Source organism: Lagopus muta, chromosome 6 (assembly GCF_023343835.1).
Source record: "Lagopus muta isolate bLagMut1 chromosome 6, bLagMut1 primary, whole genome shotgun sequence".
Classification (NCBI taxonomy): Eukaryota; Metazoa; Chordata; class Aves; order Galliformes; family Phasianidae; genus Lagopus; species Lagopus muta.
The window spans coordinates 27078851-27099524 of NC_064438.1; the positions used below are offsets into that span (position 1 = coordinate 27078851).

At 36.8% G+C, this 20674-nt stretch overlaps 1 protein-coding gene across 10 annotated transcripts in view; it reads right to left on the minus strand.

Annotated features, from left to right (window-relative positions):
* PCNX1 (pecanex 1) overlaps positions 1 to 20674 on the minus strand; it is an 86396-nt gene that overhangs the window by 41426 nt on the left and 24296 nt on the right. For 4 of the 10 annotated variants that reach the window (XM_048949057.1, XM_048949055.1, XM_048949063.1 and 1 more), the window contains 2 exons: positions 10534 to 10666; positions 6266 to 6447 (listed from right to left, as the gene is read on the minus strand). The exons of 3 other annotated variants lie outside the window; for them this stretch is intronic. In XM_048949057.1, the coding sequence (XP_048805014.1) occupies positions 6266 to 6447; positions 10534 to 10666 (315 nt within the window). The remainder of the gene's footprint in view (positions 1 to 6265; positions 6448 to 10533; positions 10667 to 20674) is intronic. 3 more of the 10 variants (XM_048949056.1, XM_048949064.1, XM_048949058.1) reach the window with 2 other exon arrangements.

Sequence of the window (20674 nt, forward strand, 5' to 3'; positions counted from 1 at the left end):
AAAAAAAGTAAAAAAAGAAATGGAAAGCAGAGATCTGTTCCACAAAACAGAAGTGAACACTTCAGCATAAGATCAAAGACTGCAACCTACCATCTGAGATAAACTATTATTGTTAAAGGAGTTACAGCAACTCCAAGTTACCTCAAGACATTGTTCATTCAAAAAGTTTCAATACCAACCCTATTTCTAAATATACAATTAACAAAGAAGCAGACTGAGATTCCAACTCAGATGGTAAGTTACCTTGCTCACAATATGATGTTTTTACAGCACCCTTCTCTCCACAACAATTTGACCAGAGAGATAAGGACTGTAATTTCCCCAGGTCAGTTTATATATATACTTCTGCTCAGAACGCAGGAAGCTGATTCTGAAGTTGTAATCATCTCATACAGCCCTGCCAACTTCTCCATTTCTCCTAGCTCAAAGTCTTTTACTTAACTCGTGATGCAAGAGCATACAATATTTTAAGAACATATTTTAATCAGCTAAAAATAAAAAAATAAAAAAACAACAACCTACTATGGTACATTTGAAGCAAAAGTCTGTGTAAACCTCTCAGCTGCACATCCTGAAGCCCTATCTCCTGATGATACAGGAAAACAAGTAGCCCCAGGAGAAACACCTAACAAGCTAAGAGCTTCCAATACCTCCACAAGGCTCTCTCCCCTCAGCAGAGGGGCACCCCCATAAGGCAGACTTGCTGAGAAAGAAGATTCCATTCTGACACAGCAGCTACATGGTTCAGTAGTTGTGTACAGAATGCATCAGAACACAGTAATGCAACAGCTCTCCCTCAATATTTAATTACATCTACTACAGATATTTGTAAAGAAACATGAGCAAAAGATTCACTTCTTAAAGTCATTTTGGTTGTGGGTTTTCTTGAATTTTTTTTTTGGTTATTGTTTTTGTTCAAGTGACTTCTTTAATTAGTTAAGATCTTAATGAAGTGATTTAGTTAAGTATCCCCTTGTTTTTAATGCTCAATGTAGTGAATGATTACAGACGAAGTTTTAAATTCAAGCTGGTAGGAGGCATTAGGTACCTCCTTCCCCAAAACCAATAGCTGCAGTTACATAGGGGTTTTCTGAACTGCCACAGTAAAAAAAAATTTCAACAGCAAACATGAAGATAGTAGATAAAATACTACAGATTGCTCTCAGGACAAAATCATGCATAAACCACGTTAGAGAAAAAGTATTTCAACCAACCAGTCTTTAAAAGAAACAATGATGTCTGGGTTACCTTACATTCTTCATGTCTTTGCACAAGCTACTGAACTGAGAGCCAGTAAATTTATTTACTACAATAATGTGATGCTAGATCAGATAAACAAGAATATACTACAAGATACAGCTTCCCATTCCTTTAGGCTGAGATACTACATCAGATAAATTTGTTCGAAAGACATTTCCTGCACTGGGTTATACACACCAAATGCAAAGGACTTCAAAACTTGAGAAAATTTAGCATAAAAACCTTCACATAATGAAGCATCTACTGTTCCCTCACACCCAATTCATCTGAGATTATCAACGATTACTGCTTTTGTACTGCTGATATAAGTAGGGAGTGGCTGCAGGAGCATAAAACAAACCTGGTAAGTAGAGATATAGCAGATGATTTCAACAGACAAACAAAAAGCTTAATTCCAATTATTTGCACGTAAACTGCAAAACCTCTGCTTTTGCTACACCTGCAATTCATCCCTCCACTGAAGTAGATTTCCTAATGGACGTCAAGAAAAGCGTGGCTTCTCAATGAAACAAAGCTGCTCTTTAAAGTTAAACACACAGAAACCAACAAAGATCCTCCAGAAAAAAAAGGAACAAATTCACTAAAAGCAAAAAAATATTACAGATCTGTTCAGTGCTGCTGAGGAAGCAAACCATAAGGCATGGCTGCAGACCCCAGGAGCTCCAAGTCCCAGCAGTTGTGCGAGACACAGCAGTCTCCTCACAGCACTCTAGAGAGGGATCCCAATGCTCCTAACGCCAAGCACACACAGATACACCCAGCCTCTGGGAGTCACCTGAGTGATTTTCTTTCCCTCCTATTCCTAGCTCTCTTACAGTTGTCTCAAATATTTTTGATAGCATCACAACGAAGCAGCTTTAAGTTTCCTCTTCTAAGGACTGCAGTATATCACATAGTATTAGTATTATCAAGTTGTGAACAAGCCAGACAAAGCCTTATTTTAAAAGTATAGAAATTCAGCCAACATTTGTACACTAAATAGAAATGCTTGTAACTTTTCACCTAACTTCATCTCAAAAGAGGGCTTCAGATTCTTCACTGTACTCTACCTGGAGCACATCATGAAAATAATAAACTGAAGTTACTGATACTCTGACAACTCCAAAATACGTCAGCGTTATGGCATGAAGGGGAGAAAAGGTGAACATGCTTCCTTTGAAACAAACTGTTTCAGAGCACAAAGTATCGCATCGCTGAGTCTGAAGACAGCCACATAAAGGTTCATATATTGTACAGACTGATGTTCCCACAGATAAGGGAATCAATGAAAGCAACAGAACGACGAGCTTACATAGATTGAACCTGGAAGACAAGTGGCTCAGCATCTGCCTAAAGCAGTAGACTGATGTTTTTCTTCAGTCATATTATTTTCAGCATATTTCTTAATTTTCCATCCAATAAATACTTCTGCTTTTCAAACCTTCCACACTAGTTCTGAAAGATGCTAACAGCTTTTGCACGTGTCAAAGTCTACATCATTATTAGAATCATTACAGTACTGTGGTAAGTAGTAGGTAAGTACATTTCTTTAAATCCTATTCAGGACAACAAACAAAGCTATCAAAAATTTGATTATTCTACAGCAAGGAACTCTCATTTACCAACGTCAGTATTTACCTTCAGCAGCAGTATTAAAACTTAGAAGTTTTCAGTTTGGACACTTTAAAGGTGTTCAATTTTTAGTTTATATGACATTTATCAAAAGCGTAACTTATCCATTATATGCACAGTTCCACAACTACAAGAGGCACATTTTCTACAGGAACAGAGGGAAATGAGTTTGTCTTCTACTCATACCTTTGAAAACGTCTACTTATATATATAAAAAGCACTGAGAAACTGACTGATCAGCACAGATATCTACCTTTAAAGGCAGTATGGGAAGTTTCAGTCTTCAACACCACCATGTAATTGCCTTTAAAAAAACAAAATCCTTCAATAAATCTGAGATATTGTTGCTCACACAAGCGATAAAAACTAGAAGAGGCAAATGTTGCAGTACAGCTGCATCGTAAAGCTCCAGGTGATTACTTCTTAAGAAAATAAGACAAGCACCTATGTGAGGACAATAGGCTGTTATTTCACCCTACATTCAGACACCAGACATCTGTTCTAGTAGCTTAGTACTTGGAGTCTGAACTACTTCACAAATTCTAATAGCCTCCAAAGCAAGAACTCAAAAATAACACCCATCACCTACACACTGAAGAATATTTATGAGTAGAAGGCATTAGCACTGCCATACTATGCTCTGAAGATGATCATCCATTTCAGTCGTGGAGTCCATTTTGCAGCCTGTTGTATTCACATTGTGTTAATCATCCCTGCAATCATTCCAAAGTTTTTTCTGTCTTTCATTCCTCATGATTTATTTCTTATTCACTGCTCCATAAGTTTCTTTCTCCACCCTTTCAAATTCCTTTCCCCTCATCATTCAGGAAGCAACAACATAACGTGTAAAAGTCTTTCTACTTTGAATCTGGAAGACCACAAATAATGCTTCAAAGCTTCCCTTGCCTTATTCAGCACAATGCTCTGCAACTGTTAAGAACGTATAGTCATCATGAGACTGGATACAGACTACTTATAACCCATTAAGATCCATCCTTCACAGAATATATCACCAAAATCAAATTAATTAATCTTTGAAACAAACGAACAAAAAATGTGTCATTTTGAGAGCTAAAGCTTCATATCAGCACACATACAGAAAAAAAAATATGCAGAAGTACATACTGCATTTGTGCACTAGAAAAAAGTTTTTAAATGCAAACAACCTGATTGATCGTCTTCCAGATGAGCTGGAAAATGCTAACAATTTCAGTAAGAAAAGAAATTATTGCGCACACTGTGTTGACATATGTGCATTATACATCTTCTTATTCGCTCCATTTGGCATTTTTATTATTTTTAACAGTGATTAATATCACCAAAAAAAGAAAAAAACGAACAAGCAAACCAACCACAGAACAAGCTACTACCTCCCTTCTTCCTCCAGCATACTCTCTCTGAAATAACACAACAGGATCATCTCCCTTCTTGTCAAGCCTGACGAACGAACTGCAAATGTGAAAGCCTCCATTTTATTAGCTATTCTGCTCTAATAAAAGAACACCCATCATACAAAACGCTTTGAGAACAGGCATTAGTTCATAATGCGGATTTTTTTAAAGCCTGCTGTAAAAACGAAATCATTTGATTTTTAAGAATAAGAACAGATTTTTTGCTATAATAGCTTTCACAAAGAAGTTTCTAAACAGATGCTTGAAGTTCCAAAACAAATAAATCTGAGATGTAAAAAGGATTCATTCAACTGAGCAGATCCTAACAGTTTTCTGCTTCACAATGGCAATGTCTTGCTCCATAATATTGTACACACAGAACTTTAGAAATTTGTATACCTAAACTTATCTGAAGACAGCAAATGTATTCCATTCCAAGTGCAGCAAAAGTGACTGCTAAGAGAGCCTAAATGCAATGCTGAATCTACTTCAATTTTCACTAAATCACAATAAACGTAACTCTTAAATAATTCAAATTGAAGAACTGTACATAAAACTCTGAATTCTATAAAACTTGATTGGTGTGGGCAATATCTATCAAATACAACACCAGTAGCTTTAAGAACAGGTCTTGACACTAACTTTGAATAGATATGACCACAGTAATCCCTGAATTTTAGTTACATCCCAATGACCATTTCAAACAAAAAAGTCTCCAAATTAAGTAGCTAAAAGAACTTGTAGCTTTATGTGATAAGCTTTCACAGTTTAGAGATTCATACTCTTAAGCATTGACTTTTCTATCTAGAAACTACCAGAGCCACAGAATCTAAAACAAGAACATAAGTATCACATAAGAAGGCTGTATAATTTAACATATCTGTAGCACCATTCTATAACTGCATTTCAGAGAATATCAGAATTGTTTTCTTTTTTTGCTTATAGTTATTTTTTCTTATATTGTTGCCAGTAGGTAGAGAAGAATAGCTACTTGCTAACTGAAATCTTATTTAAAGGGGAAAAGCCCAACAATGCTTGAAATCTTCCCCATAATGCAACAAATCAATTATCTTTTATAGCAAGGTTACAGCAAGATCTGTAACAAGTGTTCTTAAGCACTGTTCTAATCCAACCTTCACTTCTGTGTTATCACAACTGATAGCTATTTAAAATACCATCACTAACAATCAGCAGCTCTAAACATGGAGATCGTAGCAATCTGAGCAGGAATTCCATGCTAACACTGAAGTCATCACCAGTTCAGGCCACGAACAGATAACTGCAAAGATCCAGGCCAAGAATTTTTCCCTACCTTTCTCAACATTACTGTGTCACAGGAGATCAGTCACTTACTATAACCATCCGAACTTCCTTCTCCTTAGCAATTTTATTAACTTCAGAGAAGCTGATAAGCAGTTAGAAATATTACATTAAACAGACCAAGAAGAACTGAGGAGCACCATAAGACTTCGAAAGCGATGGCAACTGAAACAAGAAGACCCATATTTTCTTCACGGCTCAATCTCCTACTTTTAAGCACAAATTAAAACTACCCTCCTTGATGTGAGGGTTTCTTTTCAAAGAACAACTATGCGAAGCTCTTCTGAAAGATCAAGCGTTCCTAGTGATCACAATAGGTATCTTTTAAGGAATCAGAAGTTCCCCCAAACTTACTAACAATCCCACCCCGATTCTCTTTGACAATGCAAGGATACTCATGTTACATGTGCTATATAGTTCAAATACAAAGATCTCACATCACTGCTACTTATGCATCTTAGAATGTTTCCCACTTGGAACAAATGTTTCCAAATTTGTTAGACAAAGTGTCTGGAAATGAGACAATGAAAGGCTGGGCATTTATCGGCAATATTCCCTTCTAAGGAATGTACCTACAAGATCCAGAAACAAAGTTCAAGTTAACTGTTTTTCACTGCATTATTACCAATATAGCTGCTGTATTAAAACTTCCATGTCACCAAGGTTACATAAGGCCTGCATACCAAGTCCATCGTGCAAACTGCTACCGCCTACAGCAGATGCAGTGGCATGTGATGCTTCTAAGTGGACACTCCCATTTCTCACCAGCAAGGAGGTGCTAGCGCTGAGCACAGCTGCCTGGGAGGGGGAGCGGGACTGCACTTTGGCCTGGGAGGACTGCTGGCCTTGCTGACCATCTTGAAGGCTACGAGAAAACACGGATGGGGGAGACATTACCGGGAAGGAAAGGAAATAGCTAAAGTGAAGAAAAACAAGACTTAAAAAAAAAAAAGGTAAAATTACAGCATTCAGAAGCCATTTGTTAGGGTTAAGGTAACCCGTGAGCTATGTACAACAACTTGATTGGACGCTAATGTTACACTAGAACATACAAAGACACAGGTCCCACTCCAGCTTTTGGGAGCACTGCTCTTAGGGCCCAGCTGGGGAAATGCTATTCTTACTAGTTTTAGTTTGTGGGTGTGAAAATAAGTTACTGATGGTTAGTTTAACTGTATCCTGTGATCTCTCTCCTGTACAATAGAGGCTATGACATTCTTCTCTCAAGTTAGATTGCTCATGGAGATATGATTTCAATTGTTCTGCTTTTGTTGTCAAAACATCACCATCTTCCTTGCTATTACTCTGCAGTCTTCCTACAAAACGTCTTTAAGATTAATTAGAAAACAGACATTGGCAACATACCTTGTGGATAACCACATTTGAACCAGTAGAACCAGAATTTTTATGGGGAGTACCTCTAACAAGTTATTAATTGACAAAAGTTTCAGGACTATTTTAAAGTTATTTTGATAGCACGGCCCTGACAATGATTTTGTTGCTTAGTACTCCTCACCGCAACAAAATTCTTCTAAACCCAGAGATAGAAATTAATTCTTCAGAGAAGCGTGCAAGTTTAAAGCTATTAGCAGACAACATCTAAAAATGTTAGTCCTCTTCATAACCTTCTCAATGCAAAACTATTTTAAGAAGCTGTTTAACAAATATTAACAATATTTTTAAAGCAGTTAAACATTAAACATGGCAATGTCTCCAAATACAAGTGTCACACGCATTAGAGCCATGCTGTAAAATTGGTGGTTTTATTATCCTTATTTTATACATTTAGAGAAGTTATGTCAGTCATTAGCTGGAGGACACTTCTTCAGATTAAGAAATCATCTTTTTATCGAAATAAAATACAAAATTATATTAAAAGTTTGTTAAAACAAAAATTCTTCATCTTCTGTCTTAGAGCATTCCCTTTTGAAATAGTCTCGACCACCTATTGCTTTTAACATTTCACTACACACAGTGTGATGCTACAGTTGGCAAGTGAGATAACTATAAGACCTTACTAAGAGTTGAGGGTGTCTGTCTGATGCAGTTGTGTGTATTTTCTAGAACAACTGATTTCGCTTTTCCTTAGAACATCACTGCAAAATATGAAAGTGACTATAAGACCAGGTGTTAAGAACAGATCATGCAAAATATAACAGACATGCACGCAGTTGACGAGGTTAAAAATTGCAACCTGTACTCTAACATATCAGAATCTGAAGCTTTATTCAGTGCTTTACTGTTTCAGACAAGGCTACATGGCAACAGAAGCCCTAAGAAAGCTCACAAACTTGCCAGCTGTCACTGTCTCACTTAAGTATTATCAGCAACACCAAAATAATGCTGTCTTTCCATTTAATAGTAGCTATGTAGCAAAAGGTATACACAAGGTGTCCTTTCAGAGGTTATCCACACCTGTCACAGTAAAAACAAAGCAAAATATTGGTAATAACAGACTGCATTCAAGAAACTGTTACTCTCTATTTAATAAAACTACTCTTAAAATTTTGCTTGAGACTGTCACTTATATTCACTTATCAGATGCACATGCATATACATCATCAGCTACATAGGATGCAAATCCATACATATGTTTGAAGCAGTCAAAACACTGTCAATGCTTAGGCAGGATAAAAGGAGAGTAAGCTGTTTTGGTTTTTTTTTGTTGTTTCTTTCCTGCTTCCCTTTTGTTATTTCCTGGTTACTTAAGTAAACAAAAAGAAAATACACTTGCATCTAATTTAGCTTAAAAGGTGCAAAATTTACTAGACCAGATTTTATTTGTCTACTGCTGCCAATCGTGATGGCATTATAGACCTATCTTCTACTTGACATTCCCCAAAATGAACAACTAGATGCAACTCAGACTCTGTGGAGCCATCTCCATGACATCTGATTTGACATCATAGTTAGGAGATCAGGTGATTAAATTTTTTTCTGTAAAGAATGGAGAAAAGTAACATCAGGGCCACTAGAAAAGAGTAAATCTAATGTTGTTTTAAGTTAACGTAGGAAGTCATATTGATTAGCAGTATTAGGAACTAGACAGAAGTGGCTCACCACAAGCACATATGGGTATGCGTATAGTTGCTGTGGTAAGGAAAGGATTTTGGTGGTAACCAGCCAAAAATGTATGTCCTTGTTATGTTACTGGAAGAAATAAAAATCACACAAAAATGAAGTTATCCATATAAAAGAAAAATCAGACTACTAATCTAGAAATTAGAAATAATCTGTAACTGTAATAAGTACAAATTTTCAGATACACTCCACAGTTTGCGGTTCAAATGGAATTTCTGTCAAACAGATAAGTAAGCACTTGGGTGCTCAGCTGGCCTAAAACAATTTAGCTCCAAACCAAAGGACTGTCATTCAGCTGTACAAACATCACTGTGCAAAGTAACCTCTCTCAGGTAAGGAGCTCTAAATACTTCACACAACTTTTTACTGATCAGTAGATAAAACAGCACCGCCCACAAAAAAAACCAGCAGGAGAAATGGAACATAAGAGTACAACAGCAATGACCTAATAGGAAGTTTAAATATCCCTCACTAAGAAAGTAATGCACTATGTTTTGTTCAGCAAGACTGGAAATGTAACAAATTTATCTGAAATCATACAATGAACTTCTGCCACATCCTGTACTATCCAATTCAATTTGCAATGCAGAAGAAGTCAAGCCTTCATTTGTTAGGTTTTAGGCACTGTTCTAGCCATTCTCTTTCACAAGGAAAACCTAAAAATTCAGTAAATTCAGCCTCTGGGTATTTCAGTTGCACTATAAAAGTCACCAACGTTTCTCCCCAACCCATTTTCCATTTATTTTCTTTTTATCTGCTCACTTTCTACAGTATTTTACAACTAAAAAAATCCACACAAATATTCCTAGAACACAAAAATAGACTGGTCCTAGTGCTACAGGTTAGTTTAGGATACACAGTAGTATTATATATAGTATATATGGTATAGGATATGTAGTAGTAGTATTAAGAATGTGAAGGAATAACGACTATGTGCTGTATACGTATCATGTTAATGGGAAGAATTACTTTTATGGGTAAATGCTCCTTACACTATAGGAGTGTTATTCTTGCCAGATTCTGCAACACTTGAGGCAATTAGAGAACCAAAAGATTTAAAAAGCGAAAGATTTAAAATCATCCTGAGATCACCATTTCCACTGTTTGAGGTCACAGGCCGAGCAAGGAGTTGCTGTATGTAACACACCACTGGGTTCAGCACTGCTATTAAATGGGCTAGTGACAGATTGCCATGATGTACATATATATACGCTGTAAGCACTGCTGAGGCATGCAGTGCCACACAGTTAAATTTCATATATGGAGCAACACTGTGTGTTTGGTAACAAAGGCACTGTTATTACTTCATTGTTACTCTTTTCCTGGAAAAAGTTACAGGGCGTTCACACTATAGTTTACCTTTATTTTAGATTTGGATCCGTTGTGTATATTATTTAATTCTTCAAGATGTTGAAGAATTGTTGTTGCTGTTTAAGTGCTTCTCTCTCATTATCCACATAAATGAAAAGTGACTACAAAGATACTAGACCCTAACGCTTACTCTCTTAAAGGAAAGAGAAAAGCAAAATTGAGTCAGGTAAATAATATTTTCTTGGGTCTTTTTTCTTGCTTTAAAGTTTCTGAAGTTTTTGACCAAAAAAAAAACATGGAGTCTGTTAGCATTAGTTCACTTCATTATTTCTCTAAAATTAACTGTAACATGTTAGAGACTGGCTACCCTGAAAATTTTGAAAATAGTGCCACATATACATGCACAATTCAACAAGCCCACAGTGACATGCAGTGACAGCTTGAGGAGGTTATGGCGGGGAAGGAAGTAAAAAATGCCTTTCTGGCAACACTGGTGGGTGTGAGGAGAAGTGGTCTGCTGCATGCATGCTAAATACGGTGGAACATTTAGATACCCTACCTGAGGGGTGATCCGATGAGCAATGTAGGAGGGGTAGGGTTACTCCCTGCATTGTGCCGGCGTCGTACTGCCTGACGCCTAAATGTGCTGCGTTCACGTCGAAATGTGACAGTCTCCTCGCTGGCTTGTGCTGCTGCATCAAGACAGACTTTAGGTCAAAGAAGAACCCATCCTATTTATGTACAAAGTAACTTAAGACTCCTTTCTTCCCCCTGACCCTCCCCAAATTAAAGAATTCCACTTGCAACAGAAAAGTGGCTCATGCGCTGACCGTTCAAATAAACTGCTGCAAGACAGGAGCACTGAACAACTATTAGTACAGATCTAGGGAGGGAAAGCAGAAGGGAGCGAGGGGAGGTCAGGGAAGGGCTGCATGTTTGTGTGAGGTTCTTTTAAGTGCAGCTAGCTCCATTTTTTCCCCAAATTGAAACAACCAAGTTTCAAAAGTATCAGATATTCCATTTCTTACGTTTACAGAGGGTGGAAGAAAGCCTATTCTCAGTTTCCCCCATTTAATAGATAACAATAAGAGAACCCCCAAGGAAGCCTAGTAATTCTCTCACTCCTCACTACAAAATTCTCTTCTTAATTCTATCACTTCTGCCAAACAAGCAGAGCCGAGTTTTACTTTATCACATCCCTTTAGGGGACACTTTCACAATACAGTGTTGTTTTTATTCCTTTTTTTTTCCTCATAAGCATGAATAAATGCACGTTGCCCTCTTTACAGTAGTTGTCCTATGACTTGGAAAAGCTGGCACATAAGAATTAATGCTTTGCTTTTTCAACTTCTTCCTCCACCCCCACTTCCCCTCCAAGAGTCTGGTCCACCTACAAAGCAGCACTGTGAAACAAAAGTTCATAGGTATGCAAGACGGTCAGGCAATTACCCCTTTGGTTTTGGCTTTTGCAAATTCTCCCTTCCCTAAACCCACTTATACTCCTTAAGTTTCAGTCTAAAGAGAATCATTTTTGCAGTTTCAGACTTCACAGCATGCCTACAAACTCAGTATCCCTCCTGAGCCAAAGATGACCCTTAGCCTAACCAATTAGAATGAGGAGCACTAGAGAGCTCTGACAGGTCACAAAGAAAACTGGCTTAGGCAGGCAAGTGGAAGAAAAAAAACTTCTACAAAAATCAACACAAAGGGAAAATTAAAACCTTGAAGGGGAAAAATATAATAAAAATACATATATGTATTACAGCCTGGTAGGCAAGAAGCCTGTTACTGGACTGAGAAAAATCAAGGGTTATGTCAAGCAAAAACAAAGGAAAACGCTGCTGGAGCAAGATTTGTTACGGAGAGGCAGCAGAAAGACTGCAGGCAGAACAGCCCGGGTTCTCTTCAGCCCTCCAAGTTAAAACATTCTGTCATTAAGTTTTCCAAAGTTACTAGAAAAGGATGCAGCACTAGTCTACAGAGTAGCAACCTACTACTGCCCTGTGCTACTGCCACAGCTCTGACAATACAGAAGGCATGAAAAAAGAGCCCACTTACAAACCACAGGTTAAACGAATACTGTACATGAAACTTCAACCTATAATTTGCTCTAACAGCTAAAAAGCTACATAAAGAAATTATTTTAAGACCAATCTTAAAGTTACAAGCATTTCATTGTCAAAATATTTAGAAAATCCTTAATTCAACTGTTTCTGTTATTTTTAAGAAAACCATGAGGTGAAAGCGAGCAAACCCACACCTCCACAATCAGTCTTTCGTTGTAAGCATGAATAGGTGATAACCGCTTTTAAGCATATTTCAGCAAGGATTCAGTTAAAACATAAATCATTAACCTTTATGCTTCACTTTAATACACAGTTTAATTTCTTCAATTTCTGACTCTTACATTTAAGAGGACAAGTGAAACACCAGACAAGACAGCAGGAATTCTGAGCTTTCTTTCTGATGGACTCAGTTAAAGCACAAGAGATCAAAAATCAGGCACGAATTTCAGACACCAGTGTGTAAATCTCAGCTTTTCCAGTGCATACATCAGCATGCACAACTCACACATGCACCCAAAATACAGTTTCTATCGACTTCAGATGCAAAAGCAACACCATGCATTTCTACAAATCAGGCCACAGTTAAGCAACACAGAATAAAGAACAGCAATTGATCTTAACTGATGCGTAAACATCTTAGCTACCATTAAGATAGTGATAGCCTCTATTTACATTTTAATTATCACTTGCAGTTATGTGGCAAAAGCATTCAACTTCAATTCTTCTTAACACATCTTTTTTTATTCTGATATTCCTTCCTCAGTAAACACATCAGCTGCTGCAGCAATTCGAACCTAGCTTATAGAAACACTAGAGGTCCTTCCTACACAGCTCCGATCGACCAGTGAAGCAAGTTTACTTCCTGAACAGACAGAGGTGATCTCTTGGGATAGGGAGAAACAAGGAAAAAAAGAAAAAATTAAATATAAATGAAAGATTTAAAAACAAACAAACAAACAACAACAACAAAAAAAACCATCCACAATCTAAATTCCTATCTACTTCCAGATGAAATCTAAACATGCATAGGCAAACAACTCTGGCATTCACTAGGTTTTCTGTCATTTCATTAAGCTTTAAGATAAGTAGGTTTTGGTGTAGCTTTCTACATAATCTGCCAAGGGATTTTGGATTTATCTTAAAAGTTCTGGTCAGTACACATACGTTCCTCCAGAATGCAGCTTGTGCCATTCCAGATCACTGAGCAAGTCTATTCGCTGCCCTGAAAAGACAGCAGAGCTTTTCAGCCAAGGAGCTGTGAGTCTCCTAACATTACACAAGAGCTCAAGCTACATGTTGAAACCATGACTTAAAAACTGAAAAAAAAACCCAGTTGTGCAGAAAGGATTGTCATTTGTTTGAAGTGTGCAGAGCCACTAAATTAACCAAACAGCTTTAGGGGGTTAAAAACAAACAAACACCCTACAAAGTAATACAGGATCTAAAAAACAGGTATGGAAACTACGTTAATATGCATTATTTGTATTTCTACTTGTCTTTAAAGAAGAGAAGCAGTATAGCTACTCCTGATTTTACAAGTAGCAGGATGAATATCCTCCAATAGCCACTACTATGCTGTAAGACCTATTTAATCAGGGGGAAATTGTTTTAATATAAGCAAGCTTCCTGTAATATTTATAAAGTAATACATTTTGATGTTTATATAAAAAAACTAAAGAAAATATCTCAGTAGGACAGCAGCTTTTCTAAACACACCTCTAGTCTAGAGCTCACACTTCAATGCTGTGACTCACAGTCCTTTATCCCAGATTCCAAGAAAACGAGATCTAACATACACATGAACGTAGAAAATTCTGACCCAACAGAGAGAGGTAACACAGACCGTGTGTCTTCAGTTTTGTGCGTGGCTGGTTTTTTTCTGTTTGTTTTGTTTTTTAAATCAGTCATGACAAGCCTTCCAGTTTACAGAATGTTTGTTTCAAAGTTTTTATTTCCCTGCTTTTTCTTATCTTTTGTGTTGGAACACCACACTTTACTGAAGTCAAGAAATTTACATTTAAATTTCTTCTGCATGACACCACGTGCATCTGAGCCTCAAACATTAACCACTCTCAAGATCAGGAAAAAAAAAACCAAACAGACCAGATTTGAAGTTTAAAGTGCACATGAGAAATGCAAACCTACTTCCCACAGATGCACAAAATAAGAAGTAAAAGTCTACGGACAACTTTATAGCAAATTAAACCCTTCTAAACTTACTGCCAAATAAAATCTCTCTAATTTCAAAGAGAAAAAATTGTTTCGACTTGTGTTGTTAACAACTGTGTATCTGCACACATATTCATTAAAATTAATGTTTTCCCTTCTTTTCATTCTTTCATTTCCATTCTGATTGGAAGAGGGCCAAACCATCATTTATTAAGTCATAAGGACATCACTTCCTGAGTATGCATTTGGAATGACATCTTCCCAATAAAAAGCTCAGATGTATTCTTAGAGAAAACTCTAGAATGACAGCTTACAATGGCACCACTCTTGGAACACCAGAGCATAGCCTGAACGAACCCCTCTTTGTGGGCTATGACTTCCTAGAATTTCTCTTTTTACAGTATGTAAAACAAATTGCATGTCAATTTCTAATTCCTCAGTTTTAAAAAGAAAAACAGACATAAGGACTTGCCTTCACACTTCAAAGCACAATTAGCTTTAACAAAAGATTAATGTTTTCTTTTACATATGCATACAAACCAAAAAAGACATTTATGTCATCCTGCATTTATCTTTCACTTCTTCTGATCTAAGCTTTAAGATTGAAAATCATGAAGCTTGAGATTGGAAAGAAGGAAAATAAACAAAAATTCCCAAGCTTTACTACATCAACGAGGCTCACTTCATTTTGGCTAAGCTAAAATGCTAAACCTAGCATCTGATTTTTTCTGATGAATTCTGACATATAGACAAATTCTTTTCATGTAAGAAGATTCCTGGGAAGACATGACACAGAGGCACTGATGTGAAAAACCACAGAATTCAACAGATAAAAATTGCAAAATTGTCTCATTAGAAAGCAAAGACAAAAAAAAAAAAAAAGCAACAACAAAAACAATCAACTACAAAATAGAAATAATATCCCTCACTTTTCTCAAAAGAAGAAAATAGGTCATGAAGTCTAAACTGTTTCGAAAATTAATCCATGCAGCATAGTTAGACTTGTGTACAAAACACAACATCTGGACACTTCATTTCTCACCGTTAAACTGGAAGCCGTGCCCTTTTTCAACCACTGGTAATGATCAACCTCACAAACACTCAGTCAATGCTGTCATCAGAAGTTTAGAGCTCATGCATTCACACTGTCAATGAAATCTGCCTTCTAACCTTGAACAAATTTTGCTAAATAGCTGAAGTTTTGTCCTTCTGTATCTAGCATCTCATTTGTGTTGGGAATGTGAGAAAAGCCATACTTCTCTTCAGAAGATATAAAGAAAGTTGAGAGAGAATAAAACAGTCTGTGACAGTCAGCAGCAGTAACAGCTTGATTTCCCACATAAGCATTCATTACTTTATGTTTTTTCTTCCATAAAGTTTATTCTCATGTACCTTATCACTATTTTAAAAACTTAAGAAGGAAGGAATTAGTTCAGTCTATATCTCCAATATAGCATTATTAGTCACTGTGGATTACACACCATTATTAGACCAAAAATTCCAAGAATTTGAGAATTACTTGAGATGGAAGGGAGCCTTTAAAGGCCATCTCGCCCAGCTCCCCTGCAATGAACAAGGACACCTACAGCAAGATTAGGGTGCTCACAGCCTCTCCAGCCTGACCTTGGCTCCATGGACAGGGCAGTGCTTCACCACCCTTCTCATAAGAAACTTCTTCTCTATATCCAACCTAAATCTCTTACAGTTTGAGAACATTTCTCCTTGTCCTACCACAACAGACCCTGCTAAAGGCTCTGCCCCTTTCCTTTTTATAGCCCCCTTATATACTGAAAGTATTTATTCAATCTCTCTGTTGAAAAAACCAATGTACTGGCATATAGCATTATAAACAACAGTGGAAAATTACAAGATAAACCTAATGCCAAATTCTGAGGGAAGTTATAAGTGGATATGTGGGCAGCAAGGGAGAGACTTCATAAAGCAGAGGAATACCTGTCATATCAAGTTTAGCTGAAAAACAGGACAGAGAAAAAACAACAGTATACTTTTTGGAAATCAAAGGTAGTCACAAAAAACCAAACAAACAAACAAAAAAACCACACACAATGAACCAAACCAAAAAAGAAAATTCAGAAGAAAAGCCCAAGGCTTCAGTGTTGTGATTGAAATGTATTAAAAAAAGTTCAGAATGAGATGAGAAGAATATAAGTTATGTCAAACAATCTGGAAAGGCAAACCCTGTCAAGTAGGGAACAACTATGACAATGAAGCCATCTGTTTTGAATTCTGAACCAAACATTTTTTTTATAAACCAACCAGATAGACAAATTTCCATAGTAATACCAAAGATAGAATTCAGAGTCTCCGTTCATCTACTTCACCATTCTTCTTCTCACTTGTATTATTCCAGTATTAAAAACTGTAGACATTACACAACCTTTTTAACGGTAGTGTTGACACACTAGGGACAGAAGACCTAAAGCGAATCTACTAATCTGATTCTCTGCCCTGATACAGAATAGGGGGATATAACCCTATAATTTAGGGAACTGGGTATTATTAATAAGTAGTAGTATGTTCATGTAGTAGAAAACGTTCATATCCTACATTACTCCTTAGGAAGCCTGTTATTTGTATTTGGATTTATACATCTTTAGGAATAGATATGTTAAGTCTTTAGAAGACATAGCCTCTTCAGTATAAGTGGTATTCATTAGTACATCAGTTACAGAAAATCATGCTTGCTCTGAATGGGCTATTATTAACTATAATATCGAGTTACATTGCATAGCTACATTTGGCAGAAGCATGTAGCACTTCCATTACAGTACAGAGAGCTCTCGGAACTGTTTTTGGCTGTCTGTGTAACAATAAATTCAGATATATCTATAAAAAAGTGGCCTACTAACTTCACTGTAGTCAGAGTTTGATTTACACCAAGTACCAGAAGTTCCCATGAGATTTCTGCTGGAAATGAATAGTCAGGAAATTCATCAACATACATCATTTGTCAACAAAATCCAGCTATTCTTTCCAAATCAAGTAAAAAAATACTATCGTGAGAAGTAGTTGCACAAACACCATCAACCTATGACATTCACAAAACCTCAGTGCCACAGCAATGCAAAGCATTTTGGAGGAACCACTACTTCTAGTTTGTTTGAAGGTTAGAAAGAATTTAACTAGAGTCATTTTCTGAGTGCTGCTACCAATGGAAAATAAACAAAACTTTTTTTTTATTTTACTTTTAGTATACACAGCAATGCTGCAGAACGCATTTTTCCAACAAGTATCCTGGATTTCACTCATGCATCCCCACATAACTTTATGTGAAATACTTAATGTTCTGGGCATAAAGCACTAAAGGAGTATGTTTCCATTAGATTAGCAGGAAGACCTTTACTAACAGTACTAAGGGCTTCTGGCAACTATACACATCCCTGGGTCTCAGCAGCCACTGCTAGGAGTCAGACAAAACTTGTGGTTTTTTTGTTTTTGTTCTTGCTCTCATCCCTCTGGAACAATGAAATTCAGGAAAGCTCAGCGTTACTGTGGTCATAAGCCTTCTAACGAAAGTCCTTGTGTTATCCATAAATACCAGAGAGGGGGCAAAACAAGTAGGACAAAGTTCCACGCAAGATATACACAAATAGCTTTTTGCTGTAGTAGTTATTGATGAGCTATTTTGTAAATGCAAGATTTATTCTACGTGCCACTACAGTGGCAAGTTCCAGAAATACAGACTGCAGAGCTGCGTTCCAGCCATGTCTATTGCTCCCCGTGCTGTTCTCATCGTTAAGTGAAGAATATTGTATCTCAGCCCAACTCAGATGACGCAGGATCCAAAACTCGGAGATATCTCTGTAAAAACTAGTCTTTACATTCTTGCACATTGAATCTGTGATAGTCAAACATTGTGCTTTCAGAATCAAACATTGATAAGGGCTAACATTAAAATTTCTATTTCATTCTTGATCCAAACATTGTGCACACCATAGCATGATACTAACTGACATACAAAAAATAAAATCAAATCAAATCAAGAAGGAGAAGAGTTTCTTGATTTTAACAATGAACCTCATATGCAGCAGAGCCCTTTTCTGCTGGCTAACCTGCTTATTTTGATCCAGTTGTAGAAGAGTCCTGTAGAACACAGGAATAAGATAGCTTGTGTGCAGGCATGCACACACAACTAGATTGCATTTACAGTGCACATTTCGCAGTCTATCATTTCTAAACTTATCAGAGTTTGATTTCTCCCCCATGCAAAACTGTTTGGCTGAACATCTGGAGCATGGATTCATTTTCAGAAAACAGAACCAGCTTTAATTGCCTTAACTCTACACTGATGCAACCCAACAGAAGCATGGAACAGCTCTGTCACACAAAGAACAGCAATGACTTCAGATCACTGGAACCTTACACGACATAAGCATAGTAGGTAAAAAAAAGTGGTATTTTGGTAACAGCAGACATGACCATTTGCCACAAAGCACCAGTCTCAAATTCTGCTTTTAGCTTCAGATTCTGTCCAATCCTCGCATGCAGATACACAAAGCATCTATGTACAAACACATGCAGACTTGAGAAGCCGAACAGGTTTCCATATGCTACATGAAACGTAAGACTCTAATCCAAGCTCACAAAAACCTATTTTGCCTGTTTACAGTGATGTATTATAGGCCAGAAAACAACAGGATGAGCTGTTACTTTGTAACAATATGCAACATACAGCAGGAAAAGTGTCACACAACAATTTTATTTACAAAAGCCTCAAGTACTTAAAGTGATTAAATAAATTAATTTGTTAAATTTTAGCAAGTGTAAAAGAGCAGCATCTTAAAGGGTGTGTCTTTTACAGGTAATAAAGACTGGAAGAGAGCACATGACTTTTCAGGTCAGCTCAAGTTTTACAAAACACCACTGTGCCACGTACAGAATTAAGTTGGTTCTTTAAATCTTGACAAACAGCAATACTGAAATAGCACATATTTGACAGAAGCCAGGCACACCAGAGTATCAAGGCAGTATTTCCAAAGAATATCACCAGACACAGTTAGACAACTCCACATCTAACCCATAACTCACCAGTCACTAAGTAGCCTGCAAGAGTAGCTAAGAAAGTGATGGTAGTATATGACATCTTCCATTTAATTTTAGTTATACATGCACCACACTGAAAATACTTAATTAAGTACAGAATTTCCAAATGCTGTTTGTCTGCATTTTGATGAACTGCAATTTTTACTCAAATGCACAAGTAATCATCTCATAAGAAATGAGTCACTCACCACTTCCTGGCATAATAAGATTAAAATCAAACTAAGTTCTATCTGTCGAAGAAACACAAGTAGAAGTTCGTAAAGCATCCTGCTTAGTAAGAGAATACTAAGTAATACACGTTTTCACAGTTCATATAAGAATGTACTTCTCAGTTACTTCCCTGGAGACCTGAGTATAGAGTCATTAATCATCATTTCACTTACACCTTATCTGAAAATGAGGAACTTAAAGCTGTTGACTGGAAAAGGGTATAAATTTTTCTCCAGATGCACACTGGAGAACCAGCTGATTTTCAGAAAGCTATCATAAGCAATCCATAAAGATTCAAAAATATTTACATAAAATTAAGTAACACTTTCAGCAGGAAATGACACTAGAGAACTTGCAAGTCAGAGCCAACCAATATCCTGTGATTTTAGGAAAATCTGAACCAGGCTTATTCCAAAATTCATGTAAATAAAATAATGTCTTAGTTTTCTCAGATAGCTTCTATGTATGCACATACACAGTGCTTATTTACATTACATGTTTTTAAAAACACTCCCAAATTGAGAGTCACTATTGAGTCAACTCACTAGTGGGAAATACTATCAAGTAACTTCGATTCTACAAATTTACAACATTTTCTGATAAACAGTAACCATAGTCAAGCCTTGTTTTCTTCTTTGATCTTAAGATATAGCCATCATAGAACTCAGAAGTTCTCTATGTTCAGGAAAAAAAAACCAAAAAAACACAAACAAAAACATAGCTCCAAAACAAACCCACAGAAACAAAGCACAATAGGAAGGAATTATTCAGATAGCCCAGGAACAGATAAATTTAAACTACTGTCTTGATGGTAGACGTGACTGCATAAATATTAAGTAATGCAAAACAAAAGTAAATGTTTTTGTTCAGTGTTCAGAAAAGAACACATACAAAACCCTGCCCCCTCCAGAAACAATCACATTCATTTCTTATAAAGGAAATGTTTCCTGGGATAGAGAGGATAGGATAACTGTTACTGCGAATTTCATGTCATTATCAGGTCTGGAGACCCTGAATCCAGATCATTTCTCAAAAGCAGCCCATAAGCTCACGGGTAAGTAATAGTTGGGTGCTCTCCATTTACTGAAAATACCAGCAACTTCAGAATGACCATTATCTAAACAAAGTTCAAAGAAGAATCTGAACATTTTGATGCAAATACCAGCAAGACTCCCCTGCTTAGGCTGCTCT